Source organism: Struthio camelus, chromosome 4 (assembly GCF_040807025.1).
Source record: "Struthio camelus isolate bStrCam1 chromosome 4, bStrCam1.hap1, whole genome shotgun sequence".
NCBI lineage: Eukaryota > Metazoa > Chordata > Aves > Struthioniformes > Struthionidae > Struthio > Struthio camelus.
The window spans coordinates 8,202,597-8,220,514 of NC_090945.1; the positions used below are offsets into that span (position 1 = coordinate 8,202,597).

General features: G+C 48.3%; 1 protein-coding gene and 1 long non-coding RNA gene across 4 annotated transcripts in view; both read left to right on the forward strand.

Annotated features, from left to right (window-relative positions):
• Positions 1 to 10,150, forward strand: part of G3BP2 (G3BP stress granule assembly factor 2) — a 28,400-nt gene extending 18,250 nt beyond the window's left edge. For all 3 annotated transcript variants that reach the window (XM_068941314.1, XM_068941312.1, XM_068941313.1), the window contains 4 exons: positions 3,942 to 4,044; positions 5,977 to 6,105; positions 6,307 to 6,425; positions 7,209 to 10,150. In XM_068941314.1, the coding sequence (XP_068797415.1) occupies positions 3,942 to 4,044; positions 5,977 to 6,105; positions 6,307 to 6,425; positions 7,209 to 7,481 (624 nt within the window). In that variant the 3' untranslated portion in view covers positions 7,482 to 10,150. The remainder of the gene's footprint in view (positions 1 to 3,941; positions 4,045 to 5,976; positions 6,106 to 6,306; positions 6,426 to 7,208) is intronic.
• Positions 10,151 to 14,168: 4,018 nt separating this feature from the next.
• On the forward strand, positions 14,169 to 16,744 carry LOC138067022 (uncharacterized). The gene is made up of 3 exons (XR_011140695.1): positions 14,169 to 14,362; positions 14,837 to 15,173; positions 15,614 to 16,744. It is a non-coding gene; the product is annotated as an uncharacterized lncRNA (long non-coding RNA).
• Positions 16,745 to 17,918: the final 1,174 nt, after the last annotated feature.

The following is a 17,918-nucleotide window of genomic DNA, read 5'->3' on the forward strand; positions in this document are numbered from 1 at the left end:
TGTTGTTTTTGCAGTGGTTTCTTCTCCATTTTTTACTGACAGAGAGGAACCTATCTAGGATTGCTCTTAGCCAAAAGCATGTTTAAAAAAAAAAAAAATCTGCCTTGTATGGTATTGCTTTTGGTCCAACCAGGTTGTTGTGGAAATCAGGTAATGGCTACATAATGAGCTGGGAAGCCTGTCTTTTTCCATCAGCTTCAAAAGGGCTTTGAGCATTCAGGTGGCATTTGAGCCGTCAAAACAGTGCTTCTTTTTTAGGGCAGAATAGATTTTCCTTACACAAAACCAAAATAGGTTTTTCAGTGCTGTTTTAGTTGCAGCAGAGAGAGGAGATTTTTGTAATATGACTGAAGAATCATTTAAAATGGTCTGGACCAGGGAATAGAATATAGGTTGTAGGTGTCCGCTTGAACCATCTTGCTGTTGGCTCTGCAGCTTGTTGTGCTTTCCGCCTTTTAGATTACATGTGCTGTGACTTCATGTTTAAGTAATTTTGCATGGAAGTTTTTGAACAATAGGGGAACAGGCAGTATCTTTACTCTCTTAACTCTTTTGGAGACAAGATAGTCTGTTCTCAGTTCCTTTTCTTGCATGCTTTTCAGACAGGGTGTACAGAAAGCTGGTGGAAAAGGCACCCAAACTATTTCTACAAGGGCTTACTAAGCAGCAGCAGTTTATTCCCGTTCTCTTGCCTTCATTAATGTCTGATACTGTACATGTAAACAAGGATATTAGATTGCACCAGTGGGTGGGTAGGTCCTTGGGGATGCTGTTTAAACCAGCGTCAGTGATGTTACAAAGCAGACAGCAAACTGTTTTTCTCACCCCTCTCCTCGCATCACTCCAAATTTTTTCCCCGTTTTTTATGAAGTTTCAAATGAAACCTCCGTAGTATAACTCAGAACACCTTGGAGAACGTCATATGTACTGTTTCAGTATAAACCCATTCAGTTCTTATCTGTTGACAGCTGTAGAGTTAAACAGGTCAGCATTCCTTGTTGAGGTAATCCTTGCTCTTTTTCTCTTTGTGAGCGATTAGAAACTGTCACTGAGTAACAACAGCCTATAGTGACAAGTTGGACCTTCTCTTTACAACAAAGAAGAGACTTAGTTTTGAACCTCAGGATAGCTGATATTTGTGAGTTGTCTCAGAGATCCGGTGCAGACCAGGCACTTGGACTTTTGCCATAAACTTAAAAAACTGACCTGCCGCGAGAGTGAGAGATGCCCTTGCCTGTTACCAGAGTGCCTTTACTTCTCCTACACTCATTAGCTGCATGTCTTGTTCTTTAAGGTAAACGAAAAGCCATTCTGACCTTCCACAGGCATTAATACAGTAACTGTCCTAGAGGTGGTGGTGGGGTACTCTTTGACTCTTTCCTTTTGGCTTGGAAATGGTGAGTTCAAGATAAGGTTGATGTTTATACAGGCTTCATTCCCCTCACCACCTGAAATCTCTTTAGACTCTAAATAGATATTTTTTCTGTGGAGGGATCTGTTCATTAAACATAACTTTACTGGAAGTCCTAGGTATTTTAAGGCTTACTCAAGTTTTATGGACCAAGGTTTAACTGAGGAGAGGGATCTGAAAGCTGATCCATCCTCTCTTGGTTTAGGATGGTCAGTGTTTTTGGCTTGGTCGCTAGTGTAAGTCTACGATGCCTCTGTGGAAGTGATTGATGAGTGCCTTCTAGAGTTCTTATGTGGTCCCCAATTACCTCGGAGACTGTGGTATCCATCTGAGGTATACATCCTGTGTCTGCTGGAATTCAGGTGAGGGAATGTGCTTTTTTTTTTTTTCTTCTTTTGTTTTATGTGATGCGGTTGGTTGGTTTGCTTGGCTAGTTGGTTCTTTGTAGGCATGTGTTTTCATTGTGGCAGACATCTCGCTAGGGAGAAACTTTTAAACCTTGAGGATGTCCAGAATAGCATTGTACCAGCCTTTGGAGCCACCTCTTGTCTTGCTCTTTCTGCCCCATCCTCCTCTGTGTGAAGGCGGTGTTCTGTTCCAAAGTGAGTAAAGGCTTGTGGCTAACTATTTTTGCCATGGTTGCCAGTAGCATTGCAGTGGCAGAGAGAGGTCCATTTCCTTCTTTCGAGCTCTAGGAGAAAACGGAGACGATGTCGTCTTCTCTGGACTTGTTCTCAAGGCTCCAGTAGGTTGAGATTTGTGGCATAATTTGCTCCTGGGCTGAGCGCTCCTTTAGTCTTTGAAATCCTTATTCTGTGACTTCTGGTCCACTTTGTGTGCTCTCTGTGAAATAGAAGTTGCAATTAGCTGCTGCTTGGACTGTAACTGGCTACAGGAATCTTGTGCTGCGGCTAATGATGACAGTACTTCGGCAAAGCACAGTTTTGCAGAAGGGTTGACCTCTTCAAGCGGCGCCAGAGAGCACTGAGGCAGTTTTTCTCTGTGAAAGGGGGTGGTGCTGACTGGAAAGCAACTCATGAGATTAGCTGTTTTTTCCTTAGGTAGAGAGAAAGTACTTATGTGGGCGATGAGAAGTTCAGTGAAATGCAAAGCAGTTTTCTGTTACACAAGGTTTAGAAGACGGACGTCGGTGACTGAGCAAATTTTTGCTATGGCTGGGCTAGGGAGAGAGTATTTAATCCTGATACTAGTAAGAGTCTAAGCAACGGAGGATCAGAAGGTCTTGAGTTTCTCCTGAGAGGTAAAATTTTTAATGCAGTAAAGATGGTGGTGATCTTATGACCCGGAAGGAAGTATTATGATTTTTCCGGCTAGTTCTTGGAGCTGAAATACTGATCCTAGAAATGTTTGAAAGCCAAGGTAATGCCTAGCTGAATAGAGCACAAGCGATATGAGGACTGAGACATTTATTTGGTGCATGATACCTGGGTGTTTCATGTCTTTTTTTCCCCCGTGAGGTGTTCTCCAGTTGCAACTGTCAGTTGTCGTGAGTCCTCAAAGGAAAACTGGGGAGATGTTTAACATAAACTCCTTTTCAGCAGCAGTCTGACAGACTGGGTTTATAGCCATTGTGCTTGTGCAATCGTACTCGGAAGCTAGTGTTCATCTTTATGCTTCTGTGAATTGTTTTGGTTTTCCAAGATAAGAACCCAGTACAGCAGCAGCTACTGGACTGTTGTACAAAAAACGGAATTCAAAAAATGTTGCAAATTACTTCAGTACCCAACAGGCTGCTTGGCAATAGTTTTGAAGGTTCTGTCTGTCTCTTCCTCAAATTACCTTTAAAAGCTTTTTTTGCTTGCAAAAGTTTGAGTTAGATGTTCTTGTGCCTGAGAATTTCAAGGCTGTCCTCTGTACATCATGACCTTGACATAATGAAAGCTGAGGAAGAATCTCAGCAGGTAGTCTGTAGAAATTATTGTTTCAGGAGGCTTTTTTATGTCAGAAATGTGCTCCTGACGGCTTTTGTTTGGTTTTCCTCTTGCTTTTCAGTAGTTGCCTTACAGTTCTACAGCACTCTAAAAAATCCTTCAGAGGCTCGGACAGAAAGCGTGATTTCTCCATCTCTTCATGTTCCATCTTGGACTACCTGCTAATCCTTGAACTTTGAGCTTGGCATGAGGAAGCTTTATTTGATCTGTGTGGGGTTTTCAGTCAGGTCAAGGGATTCTTGAATTATGGGGCGTTGAGGGTCTCAACGCCTGGTCAAACACAGAAAGTTCACTTTAGCTATGCTTTTGGGGAATAGTTATGATTCAGAGATGTTTGCTTTGCACCTTTTAGCAGACAAAATTGAACACTGCAGTCCTGGATTGGTACAGAGGAATTTATAGAGGTGAAAAAAAATGTATTTCTAGACACAAACACATTGACATGGATGCATATCTTCCTGAGTTCGTCTTGTGCATGCCATCTATCTGTCTTGAGTGGTTTTTGTTCTTTTATTTTTTAACTGTTTTTTTTCTTTAATACGTGGTGTTTAATAACGGATATTTACCTCCTGTTTCAGCCAAGAGTTGAAACTAAACCTGAAGCTCAGTCTCAGCCTCCTCGTGTACGTGAACAGCGTCCCAGGGAAAGACCAGGTTTTCCACCCCGAGGACCTAGACCAGGTAATGCTGATCAGTTTGTGTGCCTCCTTGGGGCTAGTTAGTGAGATGGGTCTCCTTGAATGGTCTTGCCTGTAACCATGAGCTGTACTTGGCTGATTATGAACTGTCTGTCCCTGCTGTCTTCAACCGGAAATGGGGAAATACAGTTTGGAGTCCACACTGATGATGAGTTGTTGCAAAGATTAGGCATTATTTCCAAGCTTCTGTTTTGTTGAATTGTTTATTAATAGTCAGGCCACTTGCTTGTACGCTTGAATACCTTTCAGGTGGCCTGATGCGCTTTGGGAAAGCTAGTCTTAAAATCTGTTGGTTTTGTGTACGTCCCTTGACTCTTGCTGAATCTTGGGAATGAGAGCTCTTACATGCTTGTCGTTATGGCCTGTAGTGCTCTTTGTTTTGGAAGAAAACCTTTCTACCCTGTCAGCTCTGTCTCGGCCAGTGAATAATTTTATTTCTGTTATTAATACAGAGTATCTAAATCCATGGGATGGTCTCATTAGAAAAGCTGCATTTCACTTTGCAGTTTTCAGAAGTGGTGTTGAGAGATGAAAGGCTTCAGAGTTGTAGTCATTAGTCCAGCATGCTTACTAGGTGAACCTCTGCGCAGTGTTGGAAAAAAGCTATCTAGTCAAAGACCCCGAATCACAGGTGGCTGAAAAGTTCGTCATCTGCTGTGGAAAGAAGTCTGGGCTTGTAAGGGAGAGGACAGTATCTGTGAGTATCTCAAGTGCTGGCATGAACTTGGCAAGAGCTCTCAACAAAACCATAGCATAAGTCAAACAGAGAAGCTGTAACAGAGCTCGACTCTTATAATAATTCTTGTTTTGAAGAAATTGGGAGGAAGCAGAGGCAGAAGAGAAATAGCTAAAATATGAGTTCACCAAATGGTAAAGCTTCTGCCCTGTGATCTTATTTTCAAAGGAAGTCTGTGAGCCATTTCGTCCACTTAATGAAACCTTTCAAACAACCTAGCAAGCTTTTTGTAAACTAACTCATGGGGGAAGGAGAGGAGAGAAAGGGGTGCATAGCTACACTACAGTACTTAAAGATAAAACACAGAACGGGTAACAGTGTGCTGCGGTCACATTGCAAGGTAGGTAATGATTTACTAGTGAGTTACAGGATTTCGTGTTACCTGCTGCTAAACATATCTATTGCATGTAGGGTGAGGATGAGAAATGCTGTTAGGTGACATGTGATTCAATGGGACTTACTTACCAATAGTTCTGTTTCCACTGAGCTGGAGAGAACTTCAGGAACTTCAGTTGTATTTGGGAGAAAATGTTGGAAGGTGAAAGCCAGAAGAAGTGACTGTCAACAATTATTTTTAATAGGGGTGCGAAATAAGGATATTTTTGTTGTATTAGGGAATTGACTAAGAGGTGACTTAAATCCAGATTTTTTTGAAAAGTACATGATAATAGGTAGCAAGCTCCCTTTCTGTATGATTTAGCAGGGACTGTAGTGGTATTTCCCCCTTTACCCCTTGAAAAAGTCTTCTGGCATTTGAAATGTAATTTTTTAATACTGTTTTTTTTTTTTTGATTTGTTGTATGTACTGGTTTAATTATCAGAAGATAAGACAGGATCCTCTCACACAAACTTACCTGGTATGCCAGATGTATTAGTGAACAGGGATTGATTTAACCTAACCGGGAAAACTAGATGAAAAGAAAACGTATATTTTGTGTTATTATTACAGAGAATTAGTAACGGAGATGTGCTCATAGGTGGCAAAATTGCCAGAACTTCATAAAGAGGAAGACGGTATCCTCCCTCCCCTGTTGCCCATGGTAAACAGAGGCTCAAGACCTGACAGTACAGGAGGCTTTGAGCGAACGTGCTTGATGCTGTTGATAGATGTGTTTGTCCAAGTCTACACGCAAGTTCTAACCTCAATGGCTCTACCTTCTTTTTTTCTGTTGGCGGTAGGGAGAGGGGACATGGAGCAGAATGAGTCGGATAATCGTCGAATTATTCGCTATCCAGACAGCCATCAGCTCTTTGTTGGGAACCTGCCACATGATATCGATGAGAGTGAACTGAAAGAATTCTTCATGAGTAAGTAATCATGTCAGCTGCAGAGATTAAGAAGAACGGAAGCATTTTCTGTGTTGAAAAGCCACGTACCGTTCACTCAGGAGTGCACAGGGGAGCTTTTGCATGCTGTAACACGACAGGTGCTGTCTGGGAAGAAACAGAGAGGTGGTAGAGCTGACGCTGTAGGCTGTAATAACTTGGCTCTTTGCTTGTGCTTTCCAGGCTTTGGAAATGTGGTAGAACTTCGCATAAATACTAAAGGAGTGGGAGGAAAACTGCCTAACTTTGGTTTTGTGGTATTTGATGACTCTGAACCAGTCCAGAGAATTTTAGTTGCAAAAGTAAGTATGAGCATTGAGTAGCCATCGAAGGATGGAGAGAACACCCGAAAAGCCAAATAGTGCGGGCTAGCCTAGTTCCTGTTGCGGTTATTTCTGGCATTCATTCATCTCCTGCTCTCTGATCATGAACAGTGGTTTGAGGAAAAATGTTTTGGCACGCTTGGTCTGTCACAAGGGTTTTCTGGCTTACATCAGCTGTGCCAAGGTTCCTCAGACAGTGACCTACTGGTTTCAGGTTGCGTACTTCTGCACGCAGGCATCGTGTGGAGCTGAACCCTTCCTATTACAGATCCTTGCAAGCTGAAAACTCAGTACCTAAGCTTTTGAAGGGCATCGCATAGATCACTAAATTGTGTGTCCTGGGGTTCAGAAAAGGAGCATGGTATTGGCAGCTGTGGCCGGAGGAACTGGAGGGGGGAAAAGAGCAATTTTCATTTCTAGTATATGGGAGATGCCTGACAGAGCCGTTCTTGAAAAATTTTTCCAGCAGGCAGGAATTCTAGCCTTGAAGTGAAAAGGCTAAAACCAATCCTTGCCCTTATTTAAGAAAGAAATGTTTAATCCTTGCATGCCAGGTGAATTTAAAAATCTGTTCGATTTTTGGTAGAAGCTTAGGGCTGAAGTTGTGTGTCCCAGGGAACTGTTAACAGTTCATGTTTCTCCTTTGCATACAAGTAAAGGTAGGCAGAGGCACATAGCGAATGCAGTGTTTTCATATGCCTTGTGTGAACGGACTCTTTGAAATGGTGACTAACGTGTGCCTTGAAAACTTTTCCCTATAAGCCTATTATGTTCCGGGGTGAGGTGCGCTTGAACGTAGAAGAGAAAAAAACAAGAGCTGCTCGTGAAAGAGAGACCCGAGGTGGAGGCGATGATCGTAGGGATATTCGGCGCAATGATAGAGGCCCCGGGGGTCCCCGTGGAATAGTGGGTGGTGGCATGATGCGAGACCGCGATGGAAGAGGACCCCCTCCGAGAGGCGGCATGGCACAGAAACTTGGCTCTGGACGAGGAACCGGGCAAATGGAAGGCCGTTTCACAGGACAGCGTCGCTGAAATCTCCACTGCGGGCAGACAGTCTTGGCAGTGGTACATTATCCATCGTGTTTGCATTCTTGTTAATTTTTTTTGGCTTTGGAATGTGACACAGCCCTTCTGATCATTTCTTTGACGTGAAAGCATCCTTTGGTTTCCAGTTTATATTGAGGTGGACGTTCTTTCCCCAGTTTCACAACAGGAGTCACACTGTTAATTTATAAATGTAGACTTGGAGAATTGAGGACTGAAAAAAAAAGAAAAAAGTGACCATTAAACTATCTGCAACAAAAGTGAACTAAAGGACATGCCCAATAGAATTGAGGTCCTTTCAGTCAAAAACCCTCTGCTGCACATTTTGTGTAAGTGTTACGGTTCCTGCCTATTACTGTTGGAAACACAAATAGTGCAATTTGTGCAATTGGAGAAGCTTGCCTTTGTTTTCCTCTTTAGAACACTCGGCTCCAAACAAACTTGTGTTTACGCACTCATCAAAATGCACTAATGGGTACTCTGAACTCATTTATATTGACATCTGCAGGAGGCATCGGAGGAGAAAAACCTTCATCCTCTTACTCAGACAGAATAGCTTGTGAAATGATGCGGGCATCTGATCTGCTTGCTGTGACCAACATATGTACACACGCAAACCTTAATAAGACTACAAGTATATTCCAGAAGGAATCCATTTAGTTGTAAACTAAACAACCCAGAGTTTCAAAGTCATACTCCTGAGTACTAAACAAAGTTTGATAGCTCACGTCAGATTTTTCTATCTGCCCCTCTTCAGTACAGGGATGGCTGCTCAACACACTCCTCCTTCCCCTTTCCCCTTCAATAAGCATTGTACAGTGAAAATTGTCTTGACTGTATTTGAGTTCTCTGGTAATGTAATAAGCATGATGGTGCCTTCTATGAATACATCATTCCAGTCTTGCTGGTGATTTTGTACAGTATAGTGTATGAATTACTGCGCTGCAAAGCCAATCCGCTGCAAAGCATTCAAAAGAAATCATTGAAAAATTGTATTAAAAAAAATTGCAGTATCTTTAAATCAGTAAACATTGCTAAAATTATCATTCACCTTGCTCTTCAATTAACAAGTTCGTCTGTTTTTTTGCAGAGGGGGGGAAGGGAGGAAGAAGGCATCCAAGTAGTCTCCAGGTTGTCTCTTCTCTTTAATCTGTGTCAAAGTTAAAGAAAACGGAGTTGAAATCTCTCTTGGACATTTCAGAAGTCAGTCAAGAGTCGTGAACGATTTTTGCCAGCTCGTAATCAGTAGAACTGAGCATCCTTTGTGAGGGTGAGCTTATCAAATGAGGATACTGCAATTTTCAGAGAACAAAATAGCAGCTCTAAGTATTTGCATTTTCCAGTTGCGCTTTTTTTTTTTTTTTTTTTTTTTTGTTAACTCTTACTCATTTTGCACATAACTCTCAGCTGAAGTTGACACCTTTGTGGCTCTGGACTTAAGGATAGAAAGGAGCCATCCTCTTCTTCGGTTTTACTTGTGGGTTTTGCAAGTTGAGAGGTCTGTTTCTGGATGACGTTCTGGAGCACATTCCCGTAAACTGCAGCTGCAGCAGACAGTACAGTTCGGCTCGATGCTGGGGAGTGCAGCGAGCACCCGGCTCCGGGGCGTCAGGAGTAAAAGGTGTGTGGGGGGGGGTGTTTGTGTGCGAGTCTGTGTGAAAGTGTGACCACTTAAAGCTGCTTCTAAGTGTGGAAGACCTCAAAAAAATAGCAATTTCAAGCAAAAGCAGATAGGGCATAATAGCAATCTGCCTCTGGATTATGCAATCATTTGCTCTTTTCTCGTAAGTTGGAAGATTTTGCACATATTTGTTTCTGATGATGTTAGGCAAAGGGAAATAGCATCCGTCTATTTTCTCCCAAACTCGAGGTCTTCTGTGTTTGATGGTAAGTCTTGCACTATTTTCATATACTTTTTTCTGGGACACATTTCTTGTAGTTTTTATTTTCATATTTTAGTTTTTTGGTTCAACTCTTGCATTTTCAGCTGTTACTTGGAAATCTATATTACTTGAACTGCTCACCACACAACAGAACTTAAGTTTGAAGCCTTCACTCAAATTGCTGTCTTCAGTTAGCAGTTTGCCACCAGTGTGTTTTGTGTAGCTTGTTTTTGTTTTTTAGTGCTATGGTGTTTTGCTGCCACCTATTTAATTGGTACGGCAAATGGCACTGGGAATAATCTCAACAACAAAAATGGAGTATTAGAAGAGCTACTGAGCCATTCTGCCTCCTGGCTTGCTTCTTGTTTAAATGACATGAAAAAACATTGGGACGTCATCCAGAGAAGTTTACATGGTGATAGTTCACCTGCTGTACTGTGGACTCTTAAATGTTCTTGACCCTCTTATAGTAAATGTACCTCTTAGAGCAAAGGAAGGGATTCACTGACCATTACTGTTAGTTGCTGATTTGTGGATGGTGGGAGTATTTTTATCATTACGGTTCGATTTCAACAAACTTGGCTGACCATCTTGGCTTTAGTGGGTATAAAAGACAGTGGATTACCATCTTTATTGCTGTAACGTGTCAAGCATTATATGCTAGTAGATTCTAGTTTAATTGTTGCAGGTGGAAAGTATTTTTACTTTTAAGTTTCCATTCTGAATGTGTTTTGACTAAACATACCAATAAACTACTGATGTCTGCAGCATTTATCAATGTCCCGAATTCTCTTGAATGTAGGTTGGTGGAGAGCACTAATTCACCCTTTACTGTGCAGAAAATGGATTTAAAAGAGAACTTTTGCTGGCTGGTCAGACTATGGGAAGCCGTATTAGCATGGTGTCACATACTTCATCTGAAGTGACTGCAGCAGAGACACCAAGCTCTGTTTCGCCGTGGCCCTGTGATCCCCTTGTCTGGGATGCTCACTTGGAAAGACAGCCAACGGGGAGGCCGAAAAGCCCCGCCAGCTGCACTAAGAAACAGCGTCTGGTCTCGCTGTGGTTGGTGAGGGCTGCTGGCGCTTGGCCCGGTTTGGGTTGCTCCCGCTCCAGAGCGGAAACGCAGGAGAAGCTAACGCGGTTCATCCGTGTTGGACGTGGCCAGCAAAACAGTGCCCTTGTTGCAAGTTGTTCCCCCCGATCTGACAGCTCTTCTCACCTCAGGGTGCACGGTTCAGGGAGGATGTGGGCTCCTTTCGAACGCGTCCGGGGTCGGCTCCTCAGCACCCAGCACAGCCGGCAGATTTGGGGGCTGTGGAGCCTGGCTTTGGGGGCGCTGCATAAACAGATGCTGTGATGAAAATGGGAGAAGCTTGAACTGAAACTGAAGCTAATTCAATTCACTGTGGGAACTGTAGTAGATAAAGAGTTAAATAATCAAATGAAGAAGCATAGGTGCAAGTGTGCGTGTCAGCAGGGCAGGTAGGTAGTGGAGTTCCTTACTATTGGCTGTGGTGTCACTCGTGATACTAAGGAACTGATTCTCATGCTGCAACATAACCCCGCTTTTCCCCTTCTTGCCTTTGCTGGCTATGCCAGTGCCAACATTGACCCAAAAATGCTGGTAAAAGGATGATTCTTGAAACGCTTGTAGATAAATCGTGTGTGAAACATGGAGTCCGTGTAGAGCTGCATCGTTCCTGCGGAAGTTCCGGGTAATCACCGTCTGCTGTATTTCAGAAGTCCTGAGTCTTGGCTATAATATTTTCTGCTAACTGGGAGAACCAAATTTAATTTGGAAGCTTGTAAAAAGTTGCACAGTTGCATGAATTCAAATACTGGAGCTGACAAGCGGATTCTGCAGCAGACCCCTAAGCTGGAGTCCCTAAAAACTCCTCCTCCGAGGAATGGCCTCAACTGCTCTGAGATGTGTTAGCACCAAAGGACATCACAGAAACACACTCCCCGCGATGGCATCTCCTGAAGCATTCAGACCTTTGCATGGCTTTACAAGGTGGATATACGAAGGCCTGCAAATTCAGGCTGCGTGGTTATCTGGGGGCTGGGGAAGACGGGAGAAGGCAAAGAAAACGGTATCTGAAGACTGATAAACACAAAAAAGATCTGCCAGGACCAAGTTTTATTTGTAACATTACATCTTAGATGCTTAAAATCTCGAAAGATTTTGTCGTTACCTGGGCTGCGCTGGTTCAGAGCAATGTTAAAACTTGGTGAGTGGTGGCGTGGGATGATCAGCTTGTACCGTTCTTTTCTTGAAACGGAACAAGGTACAAAATGATAGATGCATACCATCAGTGATAGCTTGTGCGCTTTCAATGGAGAAAAAAAGTGTATGAAGTAATTTGTGGAAAAGCATTTGTAAGCTGGGTCATGGGTATGTGTTTTGTGAGGAGCCCTGCAGGGCAGCCGAAGGCTGTTTGAAGGAGTGGTGGCATGCAGTGCTGCGGGGCCCCAAGTGTTTCCCTGGGGGCACACCACTTCCCACAGCCACCTGCACCAAGGTACCGCTTCCAAACTTCCGAGGACGTGCTCCGATGAAGGCCCCGGCAGACACAGTGATTGCTGAGGATTTTTTTCTATTTCAAGAAATAAAAATCCAACTTGGAAAGCTGGATTTGTTTTAAAAGATGGAAAAAGACAGTGGGTTACCTGATAAACCTTGGGAAAGCTCCACTTGTTGCCTGTGGTTAAACCTCAGCTTCCTGCAGAGGGAAGAAAAACAACTCAGGACTTTGGCTTACCTGTCAGTCATGTTCTGACTCTGGCATCTCTTGGACTTAAACAGAAGTGAAATGTCTCGGCAACGGTGCTTCTGATACCAGCTGTCCAGTGCTTCATGTTTCCTCTGACAAGTGGGAATGGCATAAAAATAGCGTGTGTGTGTGTGTATTTGTGCGTGTGTGTAAGCGAAAGTTGAGGACAGCTTTTGCAGGTGCTGATGCGACGCTCTTGTTTGCGGCCTGTTTGAATAAACACTTTTGACTGCAAACATTTCAGTAACCTTGAAATCCTTACCAGACGAGGTAAGGTACGCAACTCAAAATCAAATGTGGGTATAAACCAGTGGGCCAAGCACCTATGGCCTGCGCCCCTCTCGCTCAGGCAAACATGACTGCAGTTCTGCAGCGCACGTTTCCACCAAGGTAAGAGCCCGGGTTTGGTAGTGCACTGGTGTTTTCACTAGGTGTTAGAGGATGGTTTCCACTGAGTTTGCCAGCGCTTAGTTATACAGAAAGAAGTATGGCTGAGGCAGAGATGAAGAACGGAAAGCTCAAAGGAATCGGGGCAGGGAAGGCAAAATCACACAGGTAGCGTTAGTCATTGCCACAGCCAAGTTCGGAAGAACTTATTGAGGTGAAGGAGAAAAACTATCAAAAAAAGGTGCTGGAAGCATGCAGTCCTCTTGCAGGAACAGACCAGCTGCTCTGGATATTGGTGACGAGTAAAACAGCAGTACTGGGAAGAGGATCAGCTGTGGAAGTGGAAGCAAGTCACAGCATGGAGCAGCTACGGCAATGTTGCTTGGGGCAATGAAGTCGTCGTCCTGTTCATTGTGATGAAATGAAAATGAGGGAAAGGCCTGGGGAGCAGCGATGAACCCAAAGTGTGCAGGAGCTCTTGGCAACAGCGATGAACCATCTTACCGTCGAAGCACATAGAGAGTGTCTGCTCCATCTCAACTGCACGAGCGACCAGGTGTTGTATGGGAAGGAGTTTTGTGTTACGGAGTAGCTGCTGATGCAAAGGATCAATGCCAAGTCTGCTCTCTGGCTCAGCTCCCCTTTACAAAGCCTGTGAGTAAAGATAAAAGAAACGGGAGACTCTAAGCCTCCCACTGCACAGCTTGAACTCAGATGTGGGCTGGTGCAGAGAGCTGTGGGGGCGGCCGGGGGGGGGGGGGGGGACGACACAAAGGTAAGGCTGAACGTTGCTGAAATGTCCAGCCTGGCTGTTCACCATGATGCAGTGAGAGCTGCTGATATGTTTCGCCCTTGAAGCAATAAACAACTGATTTGGTCTAATAGCCACTGCCTATCTAGTCCTTGCAGTTCACCTATGTGCAAAAAGATGAAGAGATGCACGGTGTAAGCACTGGTAGGCTGGGGATGGATAAAGCCATGTTTTCTAAGACTGGCTTTGAAGACCTCTGGGCACCAGAGAATGGTTTCAAGAATTGTGCAATAAACGTAGCCAAGTTTTCTGAGCTGTAGGAAGGGGGAGGACAAAGTGCTGGAAAGAGAGACAGGGAAACATATTCAAGTACTCGCAGGGGCGGAGCTCCTGCCATGAAGGCGCTGCAGCAGTGCAGTGCAGGAAGCTCACCTGCAGGAAACAAATAAAAAGCTGGAGTTCAGTTATGCCCGGCCTAAGCCCGATGTTCCCCTGCTGGAGTAAAGTGCCACCGTGAGCCTGGCAGCAAGCTGGGCCTTGAATGCACCAAGGACCAGGCAGTGCCAGGGTTGGGGGGGAAGGGCAGCCTGTGGGGCAGCCACTGCCCGCCAGCTTCATGTGGGTGACTTGCTGGTGTCCAGGTTCTATAAAGCAAAGGCAGAGCTGGTGCACAGCAGGCGGGGAGCTGCCTGTGGGCTCGGTGTGTGAACAGCTTTGTCGGGGGTGGGGTAGGGGCAGCAGTCACACTCCCAGCCGGGGGGTTTGCCCAAAACAGGCTGAAAAGGAGCTGGGGGGGAGGGGGGGGGTGGGATGTTCCGCGCGGCGGCCGCCAGGGGGCGCCGCGGCGGCGGCACCGCAGTTCCGGAGCGGAGCGGGAGCTCCGGGGGGGAGCAGCGGCGGCGGAGCGGGAGGAAGCCGCGCGGAGCGGGTTTGGCTGCGGCGGGGCCCCCGCGCAGGGCGGGTGTCCGGCGGGGCCGGGGCCGTGGGCGCCCCAGCGGCCGGCGCCGAGGGGCCTCCGGGCAGCTGCGACCGGCGGGACGGAGCCTTTCGGCAGCCCTGCAGGACCCAGCGGTGAGTACAGTCGCTCCCCGCACACCGGTGGGTCCCAGCCTGCTTCTCCCAGGCTCGGGGTAGAGGGGCCGCCGTCCCCAGGCTGTGCCAGCACCGTCGGGACTGGCCCGGGGTAAAAGCGGGGCAGAGTCAGTGCGTACAAGACTGTGTCCCCCGAACCCACCCCTGCTGGGTCAGAGACAGGACTCGTGACCCAGGTGCGCTTCACAGGCTTGCTAGCGAGAGCTGCAGGGAGGGTGCTGCTCTCTGAAGGGCAGTTGTTCAGCTGCGCTGCCGAACCTGGGCGAAGCTTTTCTGCTGCTTTCCCCACAGAGAGAGCAGGGTTTCTCCTCTCTGGGGTCAGAGATGCTCCTCGTTCCTCCGAGGGCCTTGAGACTCGGGGAAGAGCTGTTCGCACCGGGTGCTCCTGCACTGGGGGGTTGGGGAGGGGGCAGCTCTGGGCTCTGAGCCCAGCAAAATGCTTGTGCTTGTTAGCTCTGTTTCAGTGGTGCTGCGCGTCCGGCTGTACTGCTGTGTCGGACGGGGGGGAGCCTCGTGGGGTGCCGCCGTGATCCCTGGCCGCTCCGTCCCAGCGAGGTCCAGGGTTACAGCCCGGCATTTGCTCTGAGCGTGCGCAGGCTGGGTGCCGGGGCCGGGAGCTCCTGCTCGAGCGAGAGCTGCGTCGTCCTCGCTGCGATTCTGCGGCCGGTCCCTCGCGAGGGCCTTTGCCAGCGCAGGTGACGCTGTGTGGGAGCAGCCGAGTCGGAAAGGCTCAGCCTGAGCCTCGTCGAGGAGCAGGGCGCCGGCACGAAGATGCAGGAGGCGCTGTGCGGTGAGTGTCCCAGTGCGGCGCCTGGGCAGGTCTGCGCTGCGCCCCTGCTCGGCGGGGGCTGAGCTTTTTTTGTTGTTGTTATTTTTTGTCATGTCTGCGGGGCAGTTGGGAGGGAGGAGAGCAGGCTCTGTGTCTCCACAGGGCCTGTGCAGGCCGTGGGGGTCAGTGCTGGTCTGTCTGTGCCGGCTTGGGCTGCTGGGGCTGCGCAGAGCTGCTGCGAGCGTTGTGCACCGAAGCCCTGGCGGGGCAGGATTGCGCCTCGTGTTTCGCAGGACGGGGCGCTGCCCGGGGAGTTCAGGAAAGCTCCGGTGACCAGCGCTGCCCTGGGGGCGGCTGCTGCTGGCACTGCCAGCAACTGTCCCGACCCACGCCTGCGGCCATTTGCCGCAGTGCTGGGCCTCTCCTGAAATGCCCTCTCCTTTTTTTTTCCTCTCCTACAGGGACAGAGGAGCCCCAGCCGGGCACTCGGGGGTGGCCGGAGCAAATGCTGAAGTGTCATCCTGCCACGGGCTCGCTGCTGCTGCTGCTGCCTGCGCACAGAGCCTGGGACAGCGCGTCCGGCAGCAGGGGCCGCGTCCCGGCCCCTCACCCGCACGGGGACCTCGGGGGCGCTTCCTGCGGAGCCTGGGGGCATCTTCTCCTGGGGGCTTCTCCCTGCATCGCCTGGAGGGGCTGCGTCACTGGTGAGTAACAGCTGCAGCCTCGCTGCCTGTCTCTGTGTCAGGTGCAGGTGGTGCCGACCCCGCACGACGGCCTCGCACCTCCTTTCTGCGCTCGGAGACGGAAGCGGGAGAGCGGCGCCGCAGAGAGGGAGGCTTCCTCCACCCCTGACGCAAGGCGCCCGGCTCCCCGCTCGCAGCAGGACGACTGCGCTCGCCTCGCCTCGCCTCCCTCCTGCCCTGCGCGCGCCCCGCTCCGGGCTGGGGCCGAGCTGCCTGCGCCCGCCGGGCTCTGGGCCTCCTTGGGAGCCGAGCTGGGAGTGCAGCGCCCGCTCGTGCCAGCGCAGCTCCGGCTCCTTGCAGCTTGGGCGACTGCCGAGGTCGTAAATCAATCACTGTCATAACTTGCATATGAGTATCATGTTCCATATTGCATCCATAGAGCATAATTAGTTCATTAATAGTATGTACATCTTGAGAACATAGTTAAATTACTATATATATAAAATGTATAAATGTTGAGTACAAAGGTATAAATTTGTGACAGCCCAGCTCTGGCTCCTTGCAGCAGTCTTGGTGACTGCCCAGGTCGTAAATCAATCACTGTCATAACTTGCATCTGAATATCATGTTCCATATTGTATACATAGTGCACAGTATACATAGCATTGTTATACATAATTAGTTTATTAACAGTATGTACATATTGAATACACGGTTGTTATATTTAAAAACATTATAAAGGGTGAATAAAGAGTGGAACTGGAAGACGGCGTCTGCTCGCGTTTCCTCCCCAAAAGTGCCTTTCGCGCCAGAAACTATCTCAGACGCGAAGTTCGGCCTGGTGCACGCCGGCCTCCCTGCCTTCGGGGCGCGCGCGGACGGACCCCCACCTCCGGTGAGGGTCCGCGGGCCCTGCCTACCCCCCCCCCACCTGGCCCAACCACCCTCCCACCCCTCTCTCCCTCCCACCACCCACAAAAAGGGCCCCAGGGCCTCTGGGTTGGGGGCTGAAAACGGATGACTTAGTAGTCTCTGTTTCCAAGCCCCCAAAACGCAGCACTTAGCCTCCGTTTCTGAGCTCAAAAACGCAGGACTTAGCCTGTGTTTCGGAGCTCTGAAACCAGTCCAATGAACCTGGTTTTGGGTACCAAAAACGCAGCACTTAACCTCCATTTCTGAGCACCCAAACAGCCCAATGAACCTGTTTCCAAGCCCCAAAAACGCAGGACTCAGCCTCCATTTCTGAGCTCTGAAACCAGTCCATTGAACTTGTTCTTGTGCTACAAAAACGCAGGGCTTGGCCTCCTGCAAGGCTTTGAGGCAGACGCAGGTCTGAGCCTCAAAACAGCCCAGTGGGCCTGCTCTGAGCACCAAAAACACAGGACTCAGCCTCCCTTTCTGAGCACCAGAAAAAGCAGGGCCTAGTTTCTGTTTTTGAGCCCAAAACCAGCCGCCGACCCTGTTTTTGAGGACAAAACCACAGGACTTGGCCTCCTCTTCTGAGCCCCATTCCCCCCCCCCCCCAAGATGAGCCCACTAAACCTGGTTTTGAATCCCCCAAATGCATGACTGAGCCGCTGCTTCTGCACACTGGAAACGCATGACTGCAGCTTTTTTCCCAGGGCCCAGGAACAGAGGCTGTCTAGTCACCCACCCCTGCACCCTGGGAGTGATGGGGGGGGGGGGGTCGGGGCAGGGAAGGAGAGCCCACCCACAGCCCTGTGCCCCCTGCCAGCCCCACATGCAGTCTCAGGAAGTGCTTGGGGACTGGGGAGTAGGGGGGCAGCCTCAGAGCGGGCTTAGCCCTCTTGCTGCGGGGCAGCTCAAGGAAAGGGTAGCTCCCTGCGCTCTGGCCATTTCGGCTTTATTCCCCTCCAGCTAGCGCTGCCTCCCCCCACTCGCAGCCCAAGCCGGGCCAGCAGATGCTTCAGCCCCTGAACGCTGTCTCCAGCTCGCCCCAGCAGCGCTGCCCAGCCAGGCACGACACGCTTTTACTCCCCCTCTCAGGCCTGGGGAGGCGGCTGCTGCTCCCTCCAGCCGCGTACCTGTTCTCCGAGGGAGCCAGCCCAGGGTCCCGTCAGCC